We start from the raw sequence: 23,859 nt of genomic DNA, 5'->3' as shown, positions 1-23,859 counted from the left end.
TTCAATACTGGTACACAAACAAGAGCAATGTACCACATTAAAATGCTTTTGGGGTAACCACGGACATGTTAAAGGGAAGAAATGCACCATCTTCAGTTCAGAGAATTGTAAAACAAGCTGGTGGGGGGAGGAGGAGAAAACTGGAATGACTTCCTCTGAACCTGCAGAAAATGCACAAAATCCCCCAAAGATCTTATTTCCTAATTAACTGACTCAAAATGAAATCATTTTTTCTTTCTCCCAAATGACAGGATTACTTACACAAATTATCAAAATAGCTGAGTTAAGCTCAGAGAAAAAAAAATTAGTTTCCTTCAGCAGAAGGCTGTTGCTATACACATTATTTTAATATGCACAACTCAAAAACAGCCAACAGCTTAAAATCACCCTCTCTGGAGAGAAGACTGAAGAAACTCATCTGACACTATTTTGGAAGGATGGTGAAGGGGGAAAAAAAAAGGTGGTGATCCAACAGCAGAGCAGAAGAAAAGCCATTCAGCTGTCTGGGAAGCAGAACTCCAGCTCAGACTGGAAAGCACCCAGCTGAAGTCAAGCCTTACATTCCACTTCCAATTCAGATACAATTTAAAATAATCCTAAAGTTCTCGTTCTTGAATCAATAAACAGGAGGTGGAATTATTTTTGTGCCTTAAGAGAGGGGCAAATGACACACCTGTGGTGACCACGCCATCTACCCAGATCTCTGCAGCCTCTGCACCTCCAACCACTGCCTCCCCAGCTCTTTGCAAACACATGTGTTATACTGTTGCCTCACTGGAACAACAGCAAGTCGAGTTCACTGCTCACAGGTCTTAAATCACAGCAAGCCTTCGTAAGGAACATATTTCATTCTGCGGAAATTTCAACTAGAGCTCAGTTCTAAAAAGTCTACCCAACAATTTTCAAAAAATAAAACGCCTTCGAAGATGCTGATTTTTGAGGATGACTCTGTGATTTGTGTAAGAGCCAGGAGAGCCCACCTCCAATTTTCACTGTGAAGTCTTCTGCCACCATGCAGTTCCTGGCAGCCAGGTCTCTGTGCACGAACTTGTTGGCGTTGAGATAGGCCATCCCGTCCGCGATCTCCCCTGCCATCTGGATCATCTTCTTCAGGGTCGGAGGGGCCTGCCCGGGATTGTTCTGAGCAAGATGAACAAGATAAACCAGGTAACAGACCATATTCATTCTCTCGTGCACATTCTGTCCTTTAATTTATCCGTATCAGAATTTCTAGATCAAGGGCAAAAGTTGCTGAGCTCATTTTCTACGTGGTCTGCTGTGATTTCAGCGGCCTGTGTGTCATCTTTATCCTTCAGACCCCGTATCAGACATGCCAATTTTAGCCCTTAGACTGGTGGTCTGTGTGTGAGAGTTTGCATATTAGCTAAGCTAACAGATATTTACTTTCCAGCACAGGCAACAGGTAGGATACACAACATGAATTGACTATCCTGACACATATTAAAAAGCCAGCTTTTTTAACATCTTGATGAGAAATTCGATCACAGGAGATTTAATGCAAATCTGGAAAACAGGACTTAGTGACACAAGAAGGGATATATTCCATGTGGTGCACTGGGCTACCTGCAACAGCTGCCTCATGAAAAAGGTGTTGCAGATCACAGAGCAGCTCATGTTTTGTTCTTGGAGCTTAAGGACAAGGGCAGGAAAGGCTAATTGCCTGCTGCTTCCAACGTGATGCTGTCTTGTTCAAGATGATTCAAACTGAAGAAAAATAAACAACCAGCAGCTCTTGACTCACCTCTGTATCTGGCCTCAACGATCTCAGGTAACTTTTGAGGTCCCCACGTGTCATCAGCTCCATGATAACCAGCGTGGGCTGGCCCTGAGAAACAACACCAAGCAGCCGAACCTGGCCGAGGAAAAACAACCCTTCAGTGACAAGCACAGCTACCTGAACTGCAGTGATCATTCAGCCACGTGGACATGAAGCCCCAAACACCTGTGAACCTGAGGGAAAGGTCTGAATGTAGATTTGGTTCCACTCCCTGACTCCTGTTTCATAACAATATTATGGAGCTGTGCAGAGTTGAAGCTGAAATCCCAAGTTCCCACTTGAGTCAGTGCAGACGTGCCCTGAACACCCTGGTGTCAATAAACACAAGCCACTGTCCCACCTCCATGACTTACCACGTGGTGACAGTTGAACTCCTTCATCACCGAGGCCTCATTGAGGAACTCGATCCTCTCCCTCATGCTGGCAGACTCATTGACAGTCTTGATGGCCACCCTGGTCTCTGGCTCATCCTTCACCACTCCCTTGGCTATTCCCTCGTACACCATTCCAAAGGAGCCCTGCCCCAGCTCCCGACACATGGTGATCTTCTCACGGGGCACCTCCCACTCATCTGGAACATACACTGAGGGGAGAAAGAACAGGTCATGAGGTCCCACTTCTGCACGAGGTGTGAGCACTCACTGCTCTACAACAGCAACTGACAAAAGAGCCTGACTGTAAGAACACCAGATAGAATGTTGAGACTTTGCCCCCTGTGTGCAAACAGTCCATGGTCTTTCCCATACAGAGATAGGCTGAGGACTGTACAAAAATAAATCTTAAAGAAATGTGGTGATGGACTTGAAGCAGCCTCACTGTGGTACTGACATATCAGGGTAGAAATAAAGAACCTCAAAGCACAATGAGGGGGTGGGAAGAGGTTCAAATCAATGCTAAAGACTTGAGCTTTTCTTGGGATCCTTGTTTTTCTAATCCTTCCAGGCAGCATCAAACACACTTGATCATCTGTATCAGTTTAATGCCTGCTGTATTCTCTATTAACAGACTGATTTCATGACTAGAGGGAGGCAGGCTCTGATCCAGCAGCTCTTTGCATGGCACTGTTCTGATCCCTTGCACACTCACTGTTGCACCAGCAAAGGCAGAACTTGCTGCTGCTGCAGGACTTTGATCTGAGGCAGAGCAGAGCTCTCAGAAGGTGACTGCCAGGAGGCAGGACTGCCTCGGGCAAGAACACATCCAAGCACTCACTGATGCTGCTGCCTATCAGTCACCAAAGGAGGGGACAGTTGTGTCACATGCTCTGCGTGGGTGAAATAACAGGATGAAAATAGAGGATTATAGCATGAACACTGACAGACCTTTAACCCTAATGGTGTTGCTATAAAAAATAACAGTAAAATATTCTGCTGCCACTCTGGGTAAAAACCCATTAGTCTCCTGGGGGCTTTTGGAAATGCTATTCCAGCAAAAAGTCTACAACAGCAGCACCAAACTAAACCATAAACAGAAGAACTGAGGCCTCAAGGAAATTTGTCTGATGTTCTGATTTCCTCAAGCCATGGGTTTGTTCCAATAAGGAAAAATAGAGCTTAAAAGGGCAAACATGAAAGACCACAAATTCATGAATTCTTCCTTCATTCCAGTGAAAGCAACATTGGAAGAGTAGATGATAATCTGAAAGTGAAATGAATGAATCCAAATTTGCCTCAGTTGAACAAAACTACAGGAAAACAACTCAAAAACTCCCCACTTTCAATAGACAAGTGACCTTTACATATTATCAATTGTGGATTCCGTGGCTGTGCTAAGAAAACAAAACAGAGAAAGTGGTTTTTTACAACATGCCTTTTAGAGTTTCATACCTTTCAGAGTCAGACACCAACAAAACACATGACAGTAAAAGCATCACAAGTGTAAGGTCACACTCACCGTCTGAGGCACTGAAGTACTCGGGGTTCACAGAGGCATAAAGTACTCCATTGCCCAGTCTGTCACTGTTCCTGTTGAAACATTGGTTTTTTCCTTTTTAATCTTTAAATCTAAGTAGATTTCAGGCCATCTCTTCTACAAGCTGTTTGCTCAACCACAGAATATTATTTAATGTGTGTGGAGTTTTTCACACAAAGGGGATGTGCTGAGTCCTTATCTACCTCACAGAACCAATGGACAAACAGCCCAGAATAGCTTTCCCAGGAAACCTGGAGTCTTCTCTACAGAAAATCAGCACCAGAAAAATGTAAACACAAGGTACTTTTAGCTGCTGGGTAAACTTCCTTTAAGAAAGGCAGCTGTATGGTGATAAACCAGGAGACCCGTGGCTGAGAATGGACTTTAACATCATCCAATCTGCTGTGGGAGAGAAGTAATCTAGGAAAGGACAAGACTCTTTTTAATGGGGGATTCCATTCAACTATTTCCTAAGGGTCTCTATCATTTTATTTTAAAACCACACACACAGTTCCCACCCCCTCCTCAATTTTGATTCTCAGAATAGGACACATATTAAATGCTCTGTGAGTGCTCTTGCAGAAGACAGGCTGTAGAAATAAAATTATCCATCAGATCTCAGGAAATCAAAGGCAAAATATTCTTGTGGTAGAAGAACAATTTAAAGAAGGGTTAAGTTATCAGGCATTTCACCCAGGAGAGCCCAAGGTGTTGTATTCACCAGATACAAAGCCCTTTCTGGAGCCCTTGAGCAGAACTGGTACCACTCTCTGCAGGGCTACCAATGAATTAGAGCTGGAAATCATGGGATACTCAATGAGCATCACTTATCTGAGTGTAACAAAAACCCTCCAAACCTGGAAAGTTGCAAGTCTGAATATTTGCACTGACTTGTACGAAATTCTCGTTATGTATGTCAATGAGATAAAAAAATAAATCACTAGTTACAAAAAACAAAACAGAGGAAAACAAATCAACAGAACAGTCCCCAAGACTGGTCTTGGTCAGGATATAATTCTTTAAGTGGGTGTAAAGACTTAAAAAAACCCTCTAGAATTAAATCAAATTAACCTAAACAGAAATAAGGTTTCATGATTTATATTGAGCCATATTTCAGTCACATCTTCTGATTATACCGGTCCAGTGTGTGCCATCATTGACCTGTATGTTCCTCACAAGCCTTCCTCTTCCCTCTCTAGTATGATACTGGAATAAAAAGCCTCTTCATATCTCCAGAAGCAGCAGCCAGAGGCTGGTAACTCTAAACCACCTCCTTTTACACACCAACGAGACAGAATCTACTTCAGCTTCTCGACTCCTCTGAATGTCATTTCTCTTTTTAATTTTTAACCTGCTCCACGGGCACAGATTTGAAAATAAACAATTCCCCTCCTGCAGGTTTAAGCAGCAGCATATACAACTCACCTCTTTTTGTTAAAGACATACAGCATTATCAGCAATCCCCCAATGATGAGCAGCAGAGCAAGAGGGAGCACAATTACCAAGTGCAGGAAGTTTCCATAGTTTGCTGCTGCAACCAACAAGAAAACAATTGTATCAGGGTTTCTATAAAACCTCTACTAAACAAAGAAACATTCAAAACCCACTCAGTGTATTTCCATACAGGGAAGAAATCAAAGTTCTCATTTTCTTGTCTGATGTGGAAAAATGTACTCGGAAACCCTCGCTGACTGCAGATGAGTTCAACAAGAAAGCAGACACTGAGAGGCATTAATTTTGTACAGAACAGTGTCTGTCTGGGCTTTGTTTTCACAAGTTGTGCTTAAGGACTTACATTCCTCAGTGAACAATATCCAATTGTTCACTTGCACATTCACCTTTTTTCCACCTTTTGTTCACCTGGCAATTGCTTATACATCTATTCAGAATACAGAGGCACTGCTCTTTACTTAAAATCGTTCAAAGTGCAGCACTCAGAAAACCAAAAAGGAACAAGACATGGAGTTCCAGTGTTGTGGGGATATATCTGCTCTACAACTAAATACTCGGGATCTTTACCAAAAGTCACTCAGAACAGGTCAACCTGCCAGCCAAAAATCTAAACAAACTATTTGTTTCTCATATTATTTTGCAATTTAAAGCAGGTGTGCCTTGTTGCCACACATTTTGGACACTCCAGCTCCACGCTGTTATGGCTAACATCACGTTCCCAGCATAGCTGTACATCCCAGGAAGGCACAGCAGTGTGTTCTCCACACCCACCACCTGCTGCACCTCTCACAGACACACAGTGCAAGGGAAGGACACACCTCACACACCCCTCCTGGTTGTCAACACTTGCCATAAAAATGGAACAGAGAAGAGTTCCCAAGGAACCACCAGCAAGTAAGAGGAGTATTCAGAGTACAGGCAACAGGCTCAGACACCCACTTACACACTTAAACATCAGACATTATTAAAAGACACCAGTTCTCCAATTTGGCACAGACAACAAACACTTGTCTTACATTTGGGCTGCACATAGAAAGAGACTGGCTCAGTCCAGGACCCGTTTCCAGCTAAGGAAGTGGCCTGAACTCTGGCAGAATAGTTCCCAGGGTTCAGGTGAGTTAGTTTAGCTCCTCCAAGCTTCTTGTATTCCTGTCTGGAAACACATTCCCGCTTCTCCTAAAACAAAAAAGCAATTTACACGTTAGTATCTTCACATTGTTCATTATTGAAAAGCAATGTAGCTGCAGGGTAAGCTAATTTTTATAACTAAGAGTCCCACCTGATCAGTTTTACTTCAAAGATACGTGGAATTTAAGAACTCAAAATAAGGGAAAAAAGGGAATGACATGGTGAGGGTGATGGGTGTTTGAAATCACAGTTTCTGTTTGTGGGTTGCAGCACTGCACAGAAGCACATTTAAAAAGATCCTTTTTGGTGTGTAAGTTATGAGCAGGGATGTCAAATCCTCACCTCTCCGTGCTGCCCATATTTGATTTCATACATCAGGATCAGCCCATTTGGACTTGCAGGCTCTGACCACTTCAGGTAGACGGTATTTTCCTCTTTTGCTTCCCATGATACCGTTCCTGGAATGTTATCTGCTCCCTCTGTAAAATATTTACAGCTGATGTGAGAAGAACATCTACTACTGGAAGAGGAACTTGTGCAGGAGTGGAGGAGAATGGAAGGGTCACACTGTTCTTTGGGTGCAGAAGCTCTGCAGAGCTAATGAAACCCAGGGAACCAGGTGCATTGGCCAGGGCCCTGCTGGAGATCAGCAGAGTCTCAGCTACTGGTTCCCAGAAAACCAGTGTAGTGGATGCAGCTCCACCAGTATGGGCTCTGTGTGTCCAAAAACCCTGTTTATCAGCACCTGATTCTTCCTTCCCAACTTTCCACTACACCAAAACAGTGCAAGGAGCTGTTCCCACCAAATGGCTGTAACAACAACCAGGCTGCCAACAGCTGTGAATACACAACTGCCCCACTGACAGCCCTCTCCTAAAACAGTCAGAGGGAATCTGTCCCCGTTTAAAATAATCCCATCAGCAATTCAGGAAGTGCTTCATCCTTATTTAGTTCCTAATAATTTTATGTGGTTTATTGAAAACTTAACAGGAATGTGAACCCCCTTTCAGTCAAAGAAGACCACTCCTTCAAAAATACAGTTGTTATGTTTAGAAGAAAACAGAATTGTTTAGCCTTTAATTATCAGAGCCATGTGTTAAAAAATCTGGGAACGCTTATTTCCTTTTCCCTGATCTCACAGATTTCCTTATTTCCTTGAAATAAGCAATACTTTTTGCTTTTTTTACTGACACAGCTGGATCTGGATTATGATAGCCTTTCCTTCCAGAAACAAAACAAAATTGCTACCATTCTGCATCCAATATCCCCAGACATCTGCTGGAGTCAGAAGCTCGTTGCTGGATGCATATGAGCTTACACTAAAATCATCTCTATTCTTCTCAGAAGAAGTACAATCTGTAAGAGCCCCAAATACGAGCACAGCATTCAATTTGAAGTACTCTAGGGGCCAGGGATTGGGCACAAAGAAACACAGTATTCCTCCTGTTCCCAGGCTGGACAAACGCATGGTCATTCTGTGACAGAAGAAACATTTGGCAAACATTCCCACCAGCAAAACTCCAACATCTGCAAACAGTTCCAAGTGAGCACAGCAAAACCAAACATTAGCAGAGCAACATTACCCTGTCTCTACTGAGCACACAGGGAACTGAGGGATAAAACCTTCCAGCCCACCATGTCTGTGGGTCTCATCTCTATTGCTAGGAAACAGATTCTCTCCTAATTATGCTGGTAATGAACTTCTGCCTTTCCCCAGCTCACAGTAGACTCAAACACATCACTCAGCACACACCAGAGACCGGTCAAGGACTTTAAAATCTACACAGTTCCAGTTCATTGTCTTGCACAGAACTGTTATGATGCCCCCAATGTATTTCTAACTGGGTTTGGAGAGCTTGTCCTCCCCAGCACACAAGCCAAAGCTGCACCCTGTGAGGGCCCTTGGGAGAGCCCCTGGGAGAGCATACCTGAGGGCATGGTTCTGGCAAAGACGAAGTTGGAAGCGCTGCAGCCGAGCGTGTCGGCCTCGTGGTTGCAGCTGTGAATGTCGATGCGGTAAAGGGTAAAAGGCTGGAGGTGGGAGATCACGGTTCTCTCCTTGCCATCCACCTTGGTCTCGAAGAAGGGGTACTCCACCTCGCTCTCCTCAGCGTCAGAGGCGTTGGTGAAGTGATCTGTCCCCGTCACGTTCCTGTTCCGAGCGGCCAGAGTGGCGTTTGCGATCCGGAACACGTCCCTCCGCTTCCGATCGGGCCTGTGGGGCAGACACGGGTATGGAAAAGGTCTCTTTAGAAGAAACCCACTTTTCCTCCAGCCTCAGGAAAACTGTGCAAAACACCCCAGAGAAAGAGGCAACTGCTACTAAAAAAGCTAAATAAAGGAAACTGCAAAACAAGAGGAAAACTGCCTCAATCTGAACCTGCCACATGTCAGCACAGCCCATTTCTCTCTCTTTTGGTCAGGGACCAGCCACAACTCTGAAGCTCACACTGCACCCCAAGATAAATGTGCAAATTTCTGACCTCACACCAAAGACCAAAAAATGGCTTCCCTCTTACTCAATAAACATTCCCGATTTGTGTTTCATGACAGTAATGTTGACACTTAAAATAAAAATCAGATGTTTAAGGCTGGAAACATTAGGGGGGAAAAAAAGTGTTTTGAAGTTTGCTAGATTAGCCAAGGAAGTTAAGCCTACTGAGAGTTAGCTTTGCAGTTGTGATGAAATCACAGACGTTAGAATGGATTGCACTGACAAAAGAAACCTTGGAAGGCAGCTGAAGACCATGACTGTTCACCAGCACTCGGGTGGTTATCTGTGCATCTCCACTTCTCTCACCCAAACAGAAGCTCTGCAAAGGAACAACCTTCCTGTGTGAGCAAACACAGCACTAATACTGGGTAGAGCCAAAAGTTCAATGAGTAGTTTTGCCTTACGGGCATCTGGGTGAAATTTAAGCAGTTAAAAACTTGAGGATTTACAGCAACGCTGCTGCTTTCTCAAGCCTCAGAAAGTGCTGTGGTGGACAGGCCTGAGTAACAGCAAAAGCACTAAGATTCTCTTAGAGCCATTTTGGATGTTGGTATCAGGTCACCAACACCCAGTGCCACATGGTCTTGTCTCAGATGCAAGGCTGTTCTGCACAGGGGCACCAGCCACACAGGGCACACTGGCTGTACTGCTCCTGCTGCCCCACCCCAGGAATGCCCACACCTGGGAAGCAACGCCCCAAAGGGAGCTAAAGGAGAATGGAAGAAAGGTCACACTACAAAACCAGTCTGGGCTTGAATCCTACCCCTCCTAAAATCACTCCACCAAGTGCCCATGTGGCACCTGGCCAGGGCAAGAGGGATCAAGGACATGAGGTCTGACATCTCTACCAGAGAGTTACAAACCAGGCAAAGGAGGCCTCCCCCAAACACACAAGAGGAGGAAAGATGACTCAACAGGAGAAGTTAATTCACTGTCAAACACATCGTCTTAGCACATGCAGCCACAAGGCAGCTGCTCCCAGAGCCAAAAACAGGCTCACTTGGTTTTGAAACCTTCTGGCAGAGGTTGGATTAATTTTATTTTTTTTTTTTAGGAGTTCATTACAGATTTTTCCAAAATCCTTTTAGTACATCTTCAGTAGTTGTTTTGACACTCTCAGCCACCATGTAAACCAGAAATAAACAAAGGCAAGGAAAGAACTTCCTAAGTTAACAAGAAATTGTTTTAAGCGATGTACAAGTCAATGTCTTGTCAGTTAAGGGAATTTCACAGGAGACATAAGCATTTGTGCCTCCTCTCCACTGGTATTTATGGAAGTTACTAAAGCTGTTCACCCTGCTTAGAATGAGTATTCATTTACTGCTTTAACTCAGTGGACAGAACAAACTTTTAATCTGCTAAAACTTGGGTGCCTAACACTGAACTGATGATCATTTGCAGAGGTTCTGTGATAAAAGCAGTGAAAATAAAAAGTTCATTTTCAATCAGGCACCAAGGCATGTGCCAATGCAAGAACCCAAAAGGCCTGACTTTATCTCTGCTTTTATGGGATGCACGAAGTTTCAACTCTCTGGTGGTATCTGGGAGTAGGGGGGAAGTACAGTCCCCCCTTGCCTTTGGGGAAAAAGATAAAGGGACACAAAACTTGCTGGTGAAAACTGCAGTAGAAGCAGGAAGAGAAAAAGAGCTGCAGGATAACCACAAGGCAAACAGGATTGAAACATCAAGAGATTTGACAGCACTGCTTTTTGGTCCAGCAGCTTCCTCCTTTCATGAAAGGCAGAGATAAAGGCAAAAAACAAGCATCCAAGGAAGTAAGTCTGAGATAAAACCATGAAAAATCATCTATTCTGTTTAACGAGAGGAAGGAAGAGAAACGCAGGAGAAAAATTAAAAAAAACACTATAAAAAATTAAATCAAATTAAAAAGGAAGGAAAAAAGTTAACATTTAACAGAAAAGTTCACTGTTCTTTGTGGCAATTTTAATGTTACTCCTCAGACTACACACAGAGCCTCATCCTGCTCATTAAAGAAACAAAAAATTTGTAGAATAACTCCTCCTCCCCTGGTTGTGAGTGTCTCTTCAAGGCTAAGCAGAGTCCCAGTGTTTGAAAGCCACCATAGCAGTAACACCCATGGGGTCATCCAGAACTGCACAAGAGATTAGATCAACAGGCTTCTTCAACAATCCTAAAAGCACCCAGTCAAATACTTTCACACTGTATTCGGTGCTGCAACTCTTTCATAATATCCTAGAGACCGGTAGGACACTGGAAACAAATACTGCTATTGAGGCTTGCATTAACACATTAATTAACTCTCCCTTGGAAAACAGAGGGAAAAAAAATGACATCAACAAGTAACAAACTGCTTAGGTTTGTCCCATGGAGGCGTCTCACTAGCTCATAATCTTTAATTCCCTGACATACAGGCTCTTAAAAGTTGCTTGGTTATGCAGCTATTGGTGAGTGTTGTACCTTATCTGTCCCTGCTGTTACAAAACATCCTCATGACAGTAAATTAAGGAAAAAGGACAACTTTCAGGAAACTCTTTGGGAACTGCTCAGTCTATTTGTTACTGTCCGAGCTCAAGGTTCTATGAGTTTACTTGGGGGGGTGAAGGCAGGAATGCAAGAAAATATGAGAGAAGATAACACATTTTAAATAACAAAGCTTTGGGGAACTCAAAAGAAGTCCTTTGCAACAGACTTTCAAGTAGTTTAGACCTGACACGTGCCTTTCAAAACTCCTTGCTGGGCAGTTTCATAGGGTCTGAAATCAGATCTCAACATTTCACATTGCTCAGGAGTTACATCATGGCCAGACACGGTGCCTAGAACTTCCCTGGACCTGATCTTTGCTGCTGGTTCTCATCATCACTAGGGAAACCCTGCACAAGGTCAGCCCCAAATGCTAAATGTGACCCAGACAGAGCTCAGGTAAGATACTTCACCCTTCCAAAGACAGGCAGTATTTAGTTCCTCATTTTTTGGGAAAAACTAAGAAGTTCTGCAAATATCAGTCCCGACCCCAACAAGTCAATCCAACACATGCTTGAATTGAGGACCAAAAAATCACAATGGAGAGTGATATAAACCAGCATTAATGAGCAGAAATGCCACACTTTGGAGTTCTCAAAAACAGGACTTGACCATAAACTTCCCCTGCCAGGAGAGAGAACGAAGCAACGTGCACAACTGAGATCTGACTGCGTATAAACTGTAATTTAACAGCTATACAGTGTGTGCCTGGCTCCAGCATCCAATTACCTAAAGCAGAACAGCTTACCTGAAGGATAAATTGGAAACTCAAGGATCAAAATCACCAATTAATTCAGTAGTATCTACTCTATGCTGCAGCATAAAATCGTTACTATTCCACTTAACACGTAAGCAGGTGTTTATTGTGGCAGGGTGGAAATATTTAATACTTCTCTGCAGCACAAACCCAGGAAACCAACAGGCCCTTTGTAATTAGTGCAGTGAGAAAGACAGACCATTCTCAATTCTGTGAGGTGACTGTGCCCTGAATTTCAAAGGCAAATAAATCTTCAGATTAGGAACACAAGCACTTAAATGGCTATTTAGAGAAAGATCAAATCTGAACCCCTTTGTCTATCACATGTTGCTCATCTCTGAAACCCTTATAGACAAAGAGCTCCTTAAGTGACTCTTGAGTCTGAAAAGAACCCCTCACTGAAATCCTTGATCAATACAGGTAAGAACCCTTACTATGGGCTGGAATTGAAAGAAAGAAATGAAAGCTAGCAAACAAGAGAAACTGCAGAGGAAGGCTGCAGGTTGTCTCCCATGAAAGGAAAGGTAATGCCTGTGTGTTTCAGGTGTTACCCATACAATTATTAGCCCCACTTCCAAAGAGGAAGTGTCCAAAATCCATTACCTAGGGACAAAGATGGAGTTGTGAAGGAAGTTCTCAAAGACTTTGCGGTACTCTGCTTCCTCCTTCTCAGCTTGCTTTTCTGCTTCTGTCTTGGGACAAGCACAGCAAGGTCCTTTTTCCCCCCCACAGCCCTCTGGCTTGGTGGGCTCAGTAGCTTCTTCTGTATCAATGGTCCCATCAGCATATCTTCGAATTGGGACTTTATCTTAAAAGAAAAGAACAGAGGCTTGTTTTGTTTCTCTCCACACCATGACTACGGCAACAATCCATGTTTTATCCATGTTTGTTCCCCAGCTCTTGCCAGTGAGAAGCCCTGGCAGGCAGAGTCCCAGGCATTCCAACACGGCAGGGTTGGTTCTCCTACCTTTGGAGCAATAATTGTGTCTGTAAAGGTAACTGTCCTGAGGCTGCTGCTGCCAGCGCACGATGTAGTAGGAGAGGTTGCCATTGGGAAGAGAGGGAGGATTCCATTTCACAATCAGCTGGGATGAGGAGTTGGAGGCTGAAATAACATCCAAGGGAATGGATGGCACTGGAGGAGGAAAAAAAGGAAAAGAAAGGAAATTAAACTTAGAGCATTCTACAGTGTATTTCCATGCAAGCTTCTGAAGTGAATCCCAATCCATTTCTGTACTGCAGGGAAAAACACCATCTTATTTCAAATAAAGGATTTTCTACTTATGCCTCGCTAACAACAGTTACCAAGGGTTCAACTGCAACCACGTGCACTCCCAATTCAAAGTTGTACTTAAAATTCACCTTCACCAGTGGAACAAAGCCTGAAATTCTAACTCCAATGAACGTAATGTCTGAAAAAACACTTTTAATTCAAATTTTAATGCTGCTTTCATAATCACTCAAACTTCTAGCATCATGCACATCATCTGCACATAAATTCCATTTCTGTATTAACAACAGACCTTGCACAATAATATAGTAGTCACACCTGCAGCATTATCAACCTCTCACCCCAGAGCTCAGCAACTCACCCGCAGCATTGGTTCGTATATATATGATTTCACTTTTTGCTCCATGAATATGATGGTTTTCCATCATGGTGAGGGTAACAGCCTTGACATAAATGGCATACTGAGTCCAAGGTTTCAATCCCTGCAGCAGAATTCCAGGATTGTTCTCTTTGTTTGGTGGCAGGTCAACATCAACCATGTTCCAGCTGTTGGAGCCACACGCATCTTGCCCGTCATACTCTGTCACATTTTTGAATGGTCTGAAATATTCAAAGAAAAAAGCAGCACAAATATTTATTTTCTCCTAAAGATTGCCATATATGACTGAGAGTGCCTCACTTCAAAGCTGCCCAATGAAACACATAAAGCTTACTTGTTTTCCCCAGCAGAATAAAACAGGCTAAAATCCATATTTCCAAGCAGTACAAAATTCAGAGTTCAGCTTTAGCTGCAGGTTTACCTTCAGTCACTAGTAACAAGACAATGTTCTCCAAGAAAACACTATATTTATCTATTTTTTATCCCAAACAGGCAGTGAAACGCTTCGGACATACATATCAAACACAGGCAACTCAAGACAGTTATTGATAGTGGCCAAGCTTTTTACCATAAAGAACCCAAAGTTCTGTGACTGATCTTGACCAGTCCAACAGATCTTTTTTTTTTTTCCTCCAAATTTGAAACTTCCTGATGGATTTGCAATCCATTTCTAGGATTCCTTCAAAACAATCCTCTTTAAAGGCGGCCTGTGCTCCACCAAGGAAAGAATTTGAGCAGAGGCAGGGCTTGAGGATGAAATACATAAACTGGATGAGCTCTCAGCAGTAGGAACAGAACTGTTACTGTCTCTTGGACTGCCCTGATCAGGCCCTGACAACATCCACTTACGCTTCTTTGTAGTACACGGTGAAGCTGATGAGGTCTCTGTAATCTGGAGGCCGATACCGCTCCCACGTCAGTTTAATCCTGTTCTTGAGGGTAGTGTTGGAAACAAAATGCAGAATTTTGCTTTCACCTGCAATACAAAAGGACAGGACATGACAGAGTTGGTATCACACCCCCTGTCAGTTTTTGCTGTTTCTTAGGTGTCTGGTTTAGCTAATGAGCCTTTCCAGTAGCACCTCAGGATACCAACAGCCTTTGTCTCTGCAGAGCTTCCTATTTCATCCCACTACATTTGAATACTTAAGGGCAAGCAGTGACCTTGGCAATCATGTCAGAATATGCTGGAGCTACTTGTTATTAATTTTTTTGAAGCAGTTTTTCTTCTAATGCATCACCAGAAAGCTCTTGAAAACTACTTCAGACTCTCCCTGAGTGAGGAATGGAAGTGCTGTTTATCCACAGGACTGGTCTGAAAGCACTAAATTCATCATCCAACTCCAAAGCACGTGCAGAGCAGTAACCAGCCTCTGTGTTCTCACTCTCCAGGACAACTCTTGACAACTACAATTTATTTTTCTGGAGAGTGAACAACATGGAAAGGACAAAGGAGTTTACATTGCTATTCATGAGAGGCTGGACCAAGAACTCCAAAACTCAGTTCATATACGGCACAACCATTTGATGGCAGCAGCTTCCAGCTCCTCTTGTGAACAGGCCTGGATGGAAGCCCACAGCTTTGAGATGAATGGCTTCCCACTACCAACTCACTGAGCTTTCCAATGCAAAACAAAATAGCATTTTAAAAACTTAATTCTTGGATGAAGAAATCGTGTTCTGTCAACTGTTAGTTTCTAACGTTCCATAGAAGGCTCTGAAAATAAAGGGGTTTTCACCCTCGTGTACACTGGCACTGTTGGTGCTATCTTTGCAAAGGCAGTTTGGCTTTTGTTGATTCTTTTCCCCTTCTGAGAGTCAGAAAGCTTTCTGTACTGGTTTCTTAAAAAAGCAAGCAGTGGTTGGCACTGGCCTCAGTGGCAGTAAGGCCTGGCTGTGTGTCTGTAACTCCTCCAGGACTGCAGGGCTTTGCTCCATTGAATGTGCAAAGAATGGAGGGTGCTCACAACAAGGATCTGGGCCATCTGCGCGCACCCATCCCGCCTAAAGAGACGTCCAGCAGAATACGTGTCCTCCTTCTGTAAGCACCATCCACAACAAGGGGGCTTGACTCAGACACAAGATCCATTTCAATTCACTCAGCCCCAAAAAGCACCCCAAACTGGCCAAAGGAAAAACGCACTGTCAAGTTTTAGGAGTTAGAGGTGAAATTTGTAAGCATTCTGTTGCCTTAATTCCTAGGTGACAGACTGCTTTTAAACACACTGGTTACAACTGGAGAGCTGATGTGCAGCCCACTGGAGTCAGAAGAGGATTTCCCAATAACTGACCGTGGCAGAATCCAAAACTAAATGCAGAGGCACTCAGGTTTAGGAATACTGCAGAACATCAAGAAGCGTTCTCAATTCAAAAGCAAGTAATTTGAACATAAAACACAGAAAGTCAAGTTTACAACAAGCATTCCGAGCAACAAAGTACAATATTTGGCAGAAGCTGAATGTAACAGAAAGATTTTGTCTCTGGAATTGTTAGTCAGCAGCATCCTTAGCATCAAAAAAGAGTAGGTATCTGAGGGAGGAAAATCCCTGTAATGATGCACAATTACGAAGGAGGCTGAGAAATTGCTCCTCATTGCACACACCAAACTGCTGGATTTCACTTCTCGTTTCCAGGTATGTTCCTATTGTTATATGCTGCTGCTGTCACCAAATTTGGGAAGCAATCATCTTCTAGAGATGGGTTTTCCAGATGAGATAGGGACTACATAACCACATTGTTTTCCATGTGTGCAAATGCACCCTCACAGCTACAGTGTAAAACCTGAACAAGCAGAACGGCTGAAAGGCTCCTCCAGGGTCTAAATCTAAATACTGCAGTGGTGTGTTGGGGTTTCTCTTGTCACACCCTCCTGGGCAGTCTGCCTTGAGATTTTTTTGTCTGTTTACTTACAAGAGGCTCTCTCCCCATTGTTCCTTGGATTTATATCTCCTTTGCTCTGCCGTCCCTTGGTTCCTGAAACCTCCTCCATGCGGTAAATCTCAGAAACACACAGTTTAGGATTAAATGCAAAGTACATTTTCCCCTCACTGATAGTCAGGTTATGATGGTTCCAGTCCCAGAGCTGCTGAAGATTGTGGTTGTCAAGCACGTAGAAGGAATAATTCCTGGAAGAAAAAATATTAGTTTTAATTCACAGCCAATTCCATTGAAGAATCTCTTAATATAAGAAAACTTTAAACACTGTGTTCCCTTTTACTTTAAAGTGCTGGTCAGCAAAGGGTTTTCTTCTCTCCCATGAAGCAAGTTTTCCCTGAATGCTCAGGGGCAGGAAATGACTGTAACACAGGACACCCCAACATCTAAAGCCACTCCAACATGTGTTTTAATAATTGTATAGGAGCTGCTACGAGGAATATAAATTCATGTCCTCTGAACAGCAGGTCTCTATATTGGAAGCAGTAACCTTAGATACCCTATGGAAGGAAAAGCCTGCTGCAGTTCTGACAATAAAGCAATCATTAACACAGCTGTCTTGCTTGTGTTTACAAAAGCAACTCCAAGAGTTTGCACAGGGAGATTTCCTTGCCTATCTGTCTTAGTTTACCTCTTGGCCCAATAAAGATTTCCCACATTGTGCCAAGTACAGTTGCACCTGTACATCAAAACTTGACAGCAAACGGGACCCATGTTTCAAAATGCACAGTTAAACACAGGCAGCTGTGCTGAGCCCACTCCCTAAACACAACCATGGAATAACATGTACATCCTTTATTTCCACAGATGCTAACACAAAGTCGGGTGTGTAAATCCTATTAATCCTATTATATATTATGAAGAAATTCCTGGTACTATTCAATTGTGCTGAATTGGAAAAAACCCACAGGTGCAGCAGAAGCAGGATTATAGCTCTACATCAGCAGCAAGACAACACCTGCAAGGACACTGACACTTTGGGACACTAGGGACAGGAATGCAGCTGATGAACCACAATCAAACCAACCCACCACGGCAGCATTTATTACACTTCTGTGGGAAGTCCCCCCAGCATGAACCACAGCAACACAGAATCCATTATTAACACAAGGAAGCCCACCTTGCTTTGGTAACCCCACATCAGTGGAGTCACACTGGGCTTTCTACAAAACCTTTTAACTACAGATTTTCTGCAGGGTAACATGACAGACAAACCACAGGGCTCATAAGAAGCTGCCATACTAGTCATTTATGGTTTTCCTTCAATTATTTCATTTAAAATTCAGGATTAATTCCTCCCTCATCCAACCCGAAACAAAAGCTGTGCATTCTGGCTCCAAACTGCACAGACCAGATTTGCCATTTCTTGCAATGCAGAGCGTGTTTTCAGGGCAATGTGAAAGACAAGTTGTTTCCTCTATTTCCATCTGTCCCCTAATTATTCAGGACTTGATTTCTAATGAAGTTGATATACCTGGTACCACTTCACACAGATGCAGAGAGGAATGTGCTCGGCTGACAAGGGAGCAGAGACATGTTTGTGCTTTAAATGCATCTTGCCAGGAGAGAACAAGGATGCTGAACTGCACGTGGGACTTGACAGACATCACCAAACCCTGTGCAGACTTGGAAGTAATGCACCTCACTGACACTAAAGTTCAGTGTTTCCTTGTCTTGTCTGAAAAGGTAAACTGATGCACTTCTTAAACCCCCCCAAAACTCAGCATCACACCTCAGTGTACAAACTCCACAAGTCGGTTTTGAAACTCCACTGACACACGGACAGCTGAGGAACAGTCTCTTTAGAGACCCCCCTTAAACAAAAAACAAGCTGAGGAGCATCCCCCACAGGAGCCTACACTGCAGACGTGCTCAGTACCGTGTTACCACCAGTCTGGGGGGTGTTATTCATCCCCAAACACCCTCACATACCACTCTGCTCTGCTGAAATGCTGTGGCTGGATCAAGCCTTGCTGCTCTCGTGCAGAATTCACCATCCCCTGACAATGATGATCCCAGGAAAATAAACTGTAACATCTTCAGTGAGGAGCCACACAGCACTAGAGATCCTGTTCACACCTTCCAACAGGCCTGACAGCTACTGATGCCTCTGCTTCAAAAGGGTGTAGAAAACAGGGGGGAGGTTGTTTTTACAGAGACTTCCCCCAATTTGCAGCAGTGGGTCAGTGTCACAACTGGAACTCCTCCTCAGTCGCCATCTCCTCGCTTGCTCCTGAAGGCCACAAGTTGCTCATTTTCCAGGTACCCGACCTGGGATGCTTTGGGAAGTGCTGCCTACACACCATCCACCAACAAGGCATCTGCAGCTCATGAGAGCAGTGAACACACTGACCCCAGCAGAGGGTGGAGGGGTCAGGCAGAGTCAGTGCCAGAGGAGGGACCAAAATCCTGCAACAGACCCCAAGATCCCTCCAGCACATCTCCAGTTCACTTCCCTTGTTTGCAAAGAGAAATTATGTTCTTGCCATGGGAGCACCTTCACAGAGTGTTCAAAAGGGGCAGTGAGAACTCTGAAAACAAACAAAGTAGATTCACCCTAAACTTTCCACTTTCTGTGACAACCAAGGCAGGCACCAGCAACTGGGTAAGGAACAGAGAAATTCTGAAGTGCTGTTTTCTTAGTCCAGTTCAATAAATAAAGGGACAGGGACAGTGGGGTCAGTTGTTCAATGAACAACAATCATAATGGACCTCAAGTTACCTCCTTCTCATCCCCCCAAGGCAGTGCTGCCACAAACAGCTCTTCTTCCAGCAGCCACTGCTTCCCAGGCTAAGATCCCACTCCCTGATGTTCATAACTCTGCCCAAGTAATTGTTTAGGCTCAGTTATTCCCTGCCAGGTGCCTACTTCCACTGAAGTATTTTTGGAAATGTCATTTTAGACTGTGGTAATGTCTAAATTATGCCAGGCATTTTCCAAGCAAAGAGACTGCCCCTGACCCCAAGTATGTAACTGCAGTCATTTCCTAACATAGGGGAATTTTAGCACAAGTAGCTCTTTACTATAGATCTATTTTGCCTCCACACTCATGCTCATTTTCTTCTTCAAACCTGTATTTATTTACTACTTCTATTTGGGAATCTCATTTACTTCTGTTTGGAAAAACCTGCCATTTCCCTTCACATGGGCTCTGCCTGCTGACAGACAAGGTGCCATAAGCATAATTACTACTTGAGACACAAAGCTAAACTCAGATTTAGAGAGATCAAGAGAGGGAGGGGAAGAGAAGAAAAGACAAATCAAGGACTGGAGTATCTGTGAGGGCACACCAGGCCGTGAGAGGCTGAATGAGCCACGTGCTCGGCACTGCCAAGCCTCTGGGATTTGCAGTTGGAGAAAAACATCTCCGTGGAGCCAGTGCTCTTCCTGAGACAGACAGGGCAGGAGGAAGAGCTGCCTCTTCACTCAGTCAGATGGTGGAATTTTAAGAATTTAAGGCCAACCAAAGGCAGTCTGAGAGAAAAAAGGGGGGTTGTGAAGAGTCCCTCATGTTTTAACTTCACCCAGTCAGGGCAGACAAATCAGACACAAGCAACCTTTCTCATGACCTTTCCACCACCTTTTCTTCCATGATTTCCCCAAATTCTTCATTTAATAGCTCTGTCATTATGGAAGGGGACTGATTTCTCTCAGAGAACACTGGTTTAAACTTGGGATGGCTACTTAATTCAGGAAAAGAGTGAGCAAGGCAGCTTGATAAAGGACCATCACCACACCTCAGCATCACACATGCTGGGGGGGCTAAAAACTTTTGCCTTGACAATCTTTTACCATCACAGGAAAGCAGGAGTTATGTACAGCAAAAAGTATCACATGTTGACTCATTACAGAAGCAATATAATCCAGAGCAAACATTTCAAGGGATCAACTTTACTCTTCCTGACCAGCCTTTCGCGTGCTTGGGAGAGAATTCATTTAAAGGTTAACTCTTCAAGGAGCTGCAAACAATTGCAACTTGCAACCTGTTTCACACCTGTTGGGTCACTGAGTTTCAGTCCCTGCTTAGCAAAGCTCAGGTTTCCTTTCAGCTGACACTCTCCAAAAAACTCTGCTAGAAGCCAAAGAACTGCAAGGAAATCTGATTGTTTCTGAAGATGCTCTTTTCTCAAATAGAGCAAAGAGAAAAACAAAACCACTTTATCCATGTAAAGAATCACCCCAGAAAAACCTAAAGTGAAAAGTAACAGCAAAGTTACCATAAAATACCTGGAATATACTCAATTTAATATGCTGATTTGGACAGTAATGCAAATGATGCTGTGCAGAGGTGTTCATTAGGAGAAAACGCTGCATATGAGAGGAAAAGAAGACTCTATAAATGACATATGAATGTTTTTTAGGAGTAGCTTTCTATTAAAGTGAAATTGCATCTACAAATATCTGAGCACTTACCCATCCACCTGTTCCTCTCCCAGAATATACCGCAGGTTCTTCAGGAAAGACAGGGAGACCAAAGCATGGGAATGACGGATCTTCACATACCCTGTTACTGTCTCAATCAGCCCCATAAAATTCTCCAGTTCTGAGGCGATGTTATCTACAGGAAGAAAAAGGTAATTCTGTTATTACAGGACTCAAAGCTTTGACTGATATTCTCCTTAATGCTCCGTAGAAGAGAATGTTTGTATTTGCTGCTTTTGAAAATGAGACACGCTGGTTTTCCTCTCCCAGGAACAGCTGCCTGTGCAGCCTGATGGTTGAAGGGCAAAATAAAGCCAAAGAGTAACACTGGGAAAACAGTCTTGCTTTTCCATCCTGGAATACCTGCTTTTTCCATGGGCATTGCACTCTGAAGCCAGCACCAAATGGTGAGCCAGCATGCTGGCAGGGATGAAAAGACCCTTGTTAAACGTACACATCCATGAGACTGGAATTGCTTCTGGATATGGAGCAAAGCTCAGGCAGAAAGCTCCACTGGAAAACAGAGAATGAGACTGGAGATGAAGAGGTGGGGTATGTTACTGGTGTGCTTGGAAGCACAGGGCACTGATTTCCATGACTTGAGAAGCTCTGGCTACAACACTGAGAACTCTGGATGAAACAGTGAAGATAAAACCCATAAGGATGTGCTCATACCATGGAGCATGTTCTGTACAACTCACTGAAGGTGATTTTCTATTACAAATTATTAAAATGACTGCAGAGAAAGCTCCACTCCTCAGTCCTTCATTACCCTATGAACTGTCCCTGCCCAGGTCTGCAATCCCCCATCCTTCACAAACTCAAGCTTTGCTGTTCTTACCTCAGCAATGGTTGGTTCCCATACCAAATAAGCAGATGCTCTTCAACCCTCTAAGATAAATAAAATAAAAACCCTTAAATAAAATAAAACCCCCACACTTGCCACAGGTAACTGAAACATCTTCCACAGGGGAAGACTGTACCTTTGGAAGTGGGACCTTGAGTAAAATAATCCACGTGCTGCTGTTACTAAACCCTGAAGCTTTCATTCAGCAGGAGGCAGGGAATCAAAGAGATCTCAATCTTTAAACCTTATTCATGAAACCGAAAGGGACCTTCCATAGGGAGATACACGTCCAATAAAAACTAACAGTGATTTTTACTCTGCTTTTAAGAGCTCATCAGCTGTCAACACCTCCCTGGTTGATGAATCACTGCTCTGACAAATTTAATCCAGAGTTTGTTCAAGACATGTGACAAGGGTGGCCAGTTCACTAATGCTGACCATCCAGCAGCACAGTGTTGAGCTTTATATGAGCTCCCAGCACTCTGGATTTCATGTTTTAGCAAAACACCACATCTTGCCTTAAAAAGTGGGGATATGCAGCCTTACAGTACCATGCAACAAGTTATTTACCTACCCAGATACAAGGATTTTCAACTTTTCCACCTTTATTATTCTTTTTGGACTACTGCTCATCTAATTGCCTAATCCTGTTCCTTGTTCTGCCAAAAAACCTAACAAAAATACCAGCTTTCCCTGGGACTGAATACCTGTGCCAGCGTGGGCCAAATCAAACAGGAGCTGAGCTCTGGGGTTGGAGAGCAAACAGTCTGCTGAGTTTTTAATGTTCTTATCACTATGCTGAGGACAAAAGGAAAAACGTGGACAGCAGCCTTATCAGAGGTTCAGAAAGAGAGGCCATCACTTACTGCCACGGCGGATGTTGATCAGCAGGTTCCCCTTGAGGATTGTGCAGCCCTGCAACATCTGTGCTGATGTGACAGAGTCAATGGTCTTCGTCTTCCCGTCCTCACAGATTTTGGGGCAGGGCCCCTCACAAGGGCTGCAGAACATGCTGCTGGGAAAGAAAGAGAGATTCAAAATAAGCACCGATACACAACTCTGAGTCCACAGACTGCTCTGGGTTGAGTTTTGGAAGACATTTCCCTCTAAAGCTTGGACAAACCCTCCAGGCTCGAATGAAAGCTTGTTCAGAGGACACACTTGACTCCAAGAGGCTGAAGTATCTCTGGCTTACAGTGACTGAATGGACCCACATCCACGGGCTGTCAGCTTCTGGAAGGCTCTGGGGTCCTTCCAAAGTCAAAGGAGTTCCAGGTACAACCCAGTGACCTTGCATTTGTGCATTTACTCTGATTAAGTATCCCCAGAAACCCCTCCCTTCTCATTTACCTCAGAGGGCAGTGAGGTTTTGTGCTAATCCAGGCCCAACTTCTCAAAATAGGCCAGGCCAAGAACTAGAGATGGGAAAATACTGTTCACGTTCTTATAAAGCTGTCTGTCTCCATGGCCTTAAACCAGTGTTTAAAGCTCAGCACTAGGGAATTCCGTGCTCCTGGACATTTTAACTCAGAAAGACAACTGTGGGGGCATAAAGTCAGGAGGGATGTGGAGAAAGTGAGCAGTCCATTAGTCACTACTTCCTACAGTTTGAGAGGCATTAAAGGAGCAAGTTAAGCAAACAGGAGGTCGTGTCTTGATGCAAGGAAAACTAATTGACAAGAGGAATTAGGAGAGGCAGACCAGAAGTCTAAGCAGGTTCAAAATGGGTGATACAGATGGAAAGAGAACAAGTCACCACTGGCTATAAAACATCAAGACAGACACAGCCCCAACCTCAGAGAAACCAGATTGCCAGAAGCTGGGAGGAGACACTGAAGCACAGACTCACTTCTGTTTCTTACAGTCACAGGCACTCAGAAGCATTTTTAGTGGCCAAACTCAAGTAACAAGAACTCAGGTCAGCCCAAGCTTTTGGCTACAGCAGCTTTTTAAAAGCTCCACATTATAGTGCCTGTATATTAATCTCAAAATTGGACATTTTG

At 43.7% G+C, this 23,859-nt stretch overlaps 1 protein-coding gene across 4 annotated transcripts in view; it reads right to left on the bottom strand.

The window, feature by feature from the left end:
- The window catches only part of IGF1R (insulin like growth factor 1 receptor), a 172,812-nt gene that overhangs the window by 16,941 nt on the left and 132,012 nt on the right, over nt 1–23,859 (bottom strand). The window contains exons 4-18 of one of the 4 annotated variants that reach the window (XM_032700642.1): nt 22,723–22,868; nt 21,001–21,145; nt 16,563–16,777; nt 14,502–14,628; nt 13,635–13,873; nt 13,010–13,177; nt 12,646–12,850; nt 8,218–8,504; nt 6,632–6,768; nt 6,178–6,337; nt 5,135–5,237; nt 3,692–3,762; nt 2,152–2,381; nt 1,763–1,873; nt 981–1,140 (exon numbers count right to left, since the gene is read on the bottom strand). In XM_032700642.1, coding sequence (XP_032556533.1) covers nt 981–1,140; nt 1,763–1,873; nt 2,152–2,381; nt 3,692–3,762; nt 5,135–5,237; nt 6,178–6,337; nt 6,632–6,768; nt 8,218–8,504; nt 12,646–12,850; nt 13,010–13,177; nt 13,635–13,873; nt 14,502–14,628; nt 16,563–16,777; nt 21,001–21,145; nt 22,723–22,868 — 2,504 coding nt within the window. Of the gene's footprint in view, nt 1–980; nt 1,141–1,762; nt 1,874–2,151; nt 2,382–3,691; nt 3,763–5,134; nt 5,241–6,177; nt 6,338–6,631; nt 6,769–8,217; nt 8,505–12,645; nt 12,851–13,009; nt 13,178–13,634; nt 13,874–14,501; nt 14,629–16,562; nt 16,778–21,000; nt 21,146–22,722; nt 22,872–23,859 lie in introns of all 4 variants that reach the window. The other 3 variants (XM_032700641.1, XM_032700640.1, XM_032700639.1) reach the window with 3 other exon arrangements.

This window comes from Chiroxiphia lanceolata, chromosome 12, assembly GCF_009829145.1.
Source record: "Chiroxiphia lanceolata isolate bChiLan1 chromosome 12, bChiLan1.pri, whole genome shotgun sequence".
In the NCBI taxonomy this organism is placed as follows: Eukaryota; Metazoa; Chordata; class Aves; order Passeriformes; family Pipridae; genus Chiroxiphia; species Chiroxiphia lanceolata.
The sequence above is the reverse complement of the archived record's forward strand: the minus strand, read 5'-3'. Positions and strand labels throughout refer to the sequence as shown.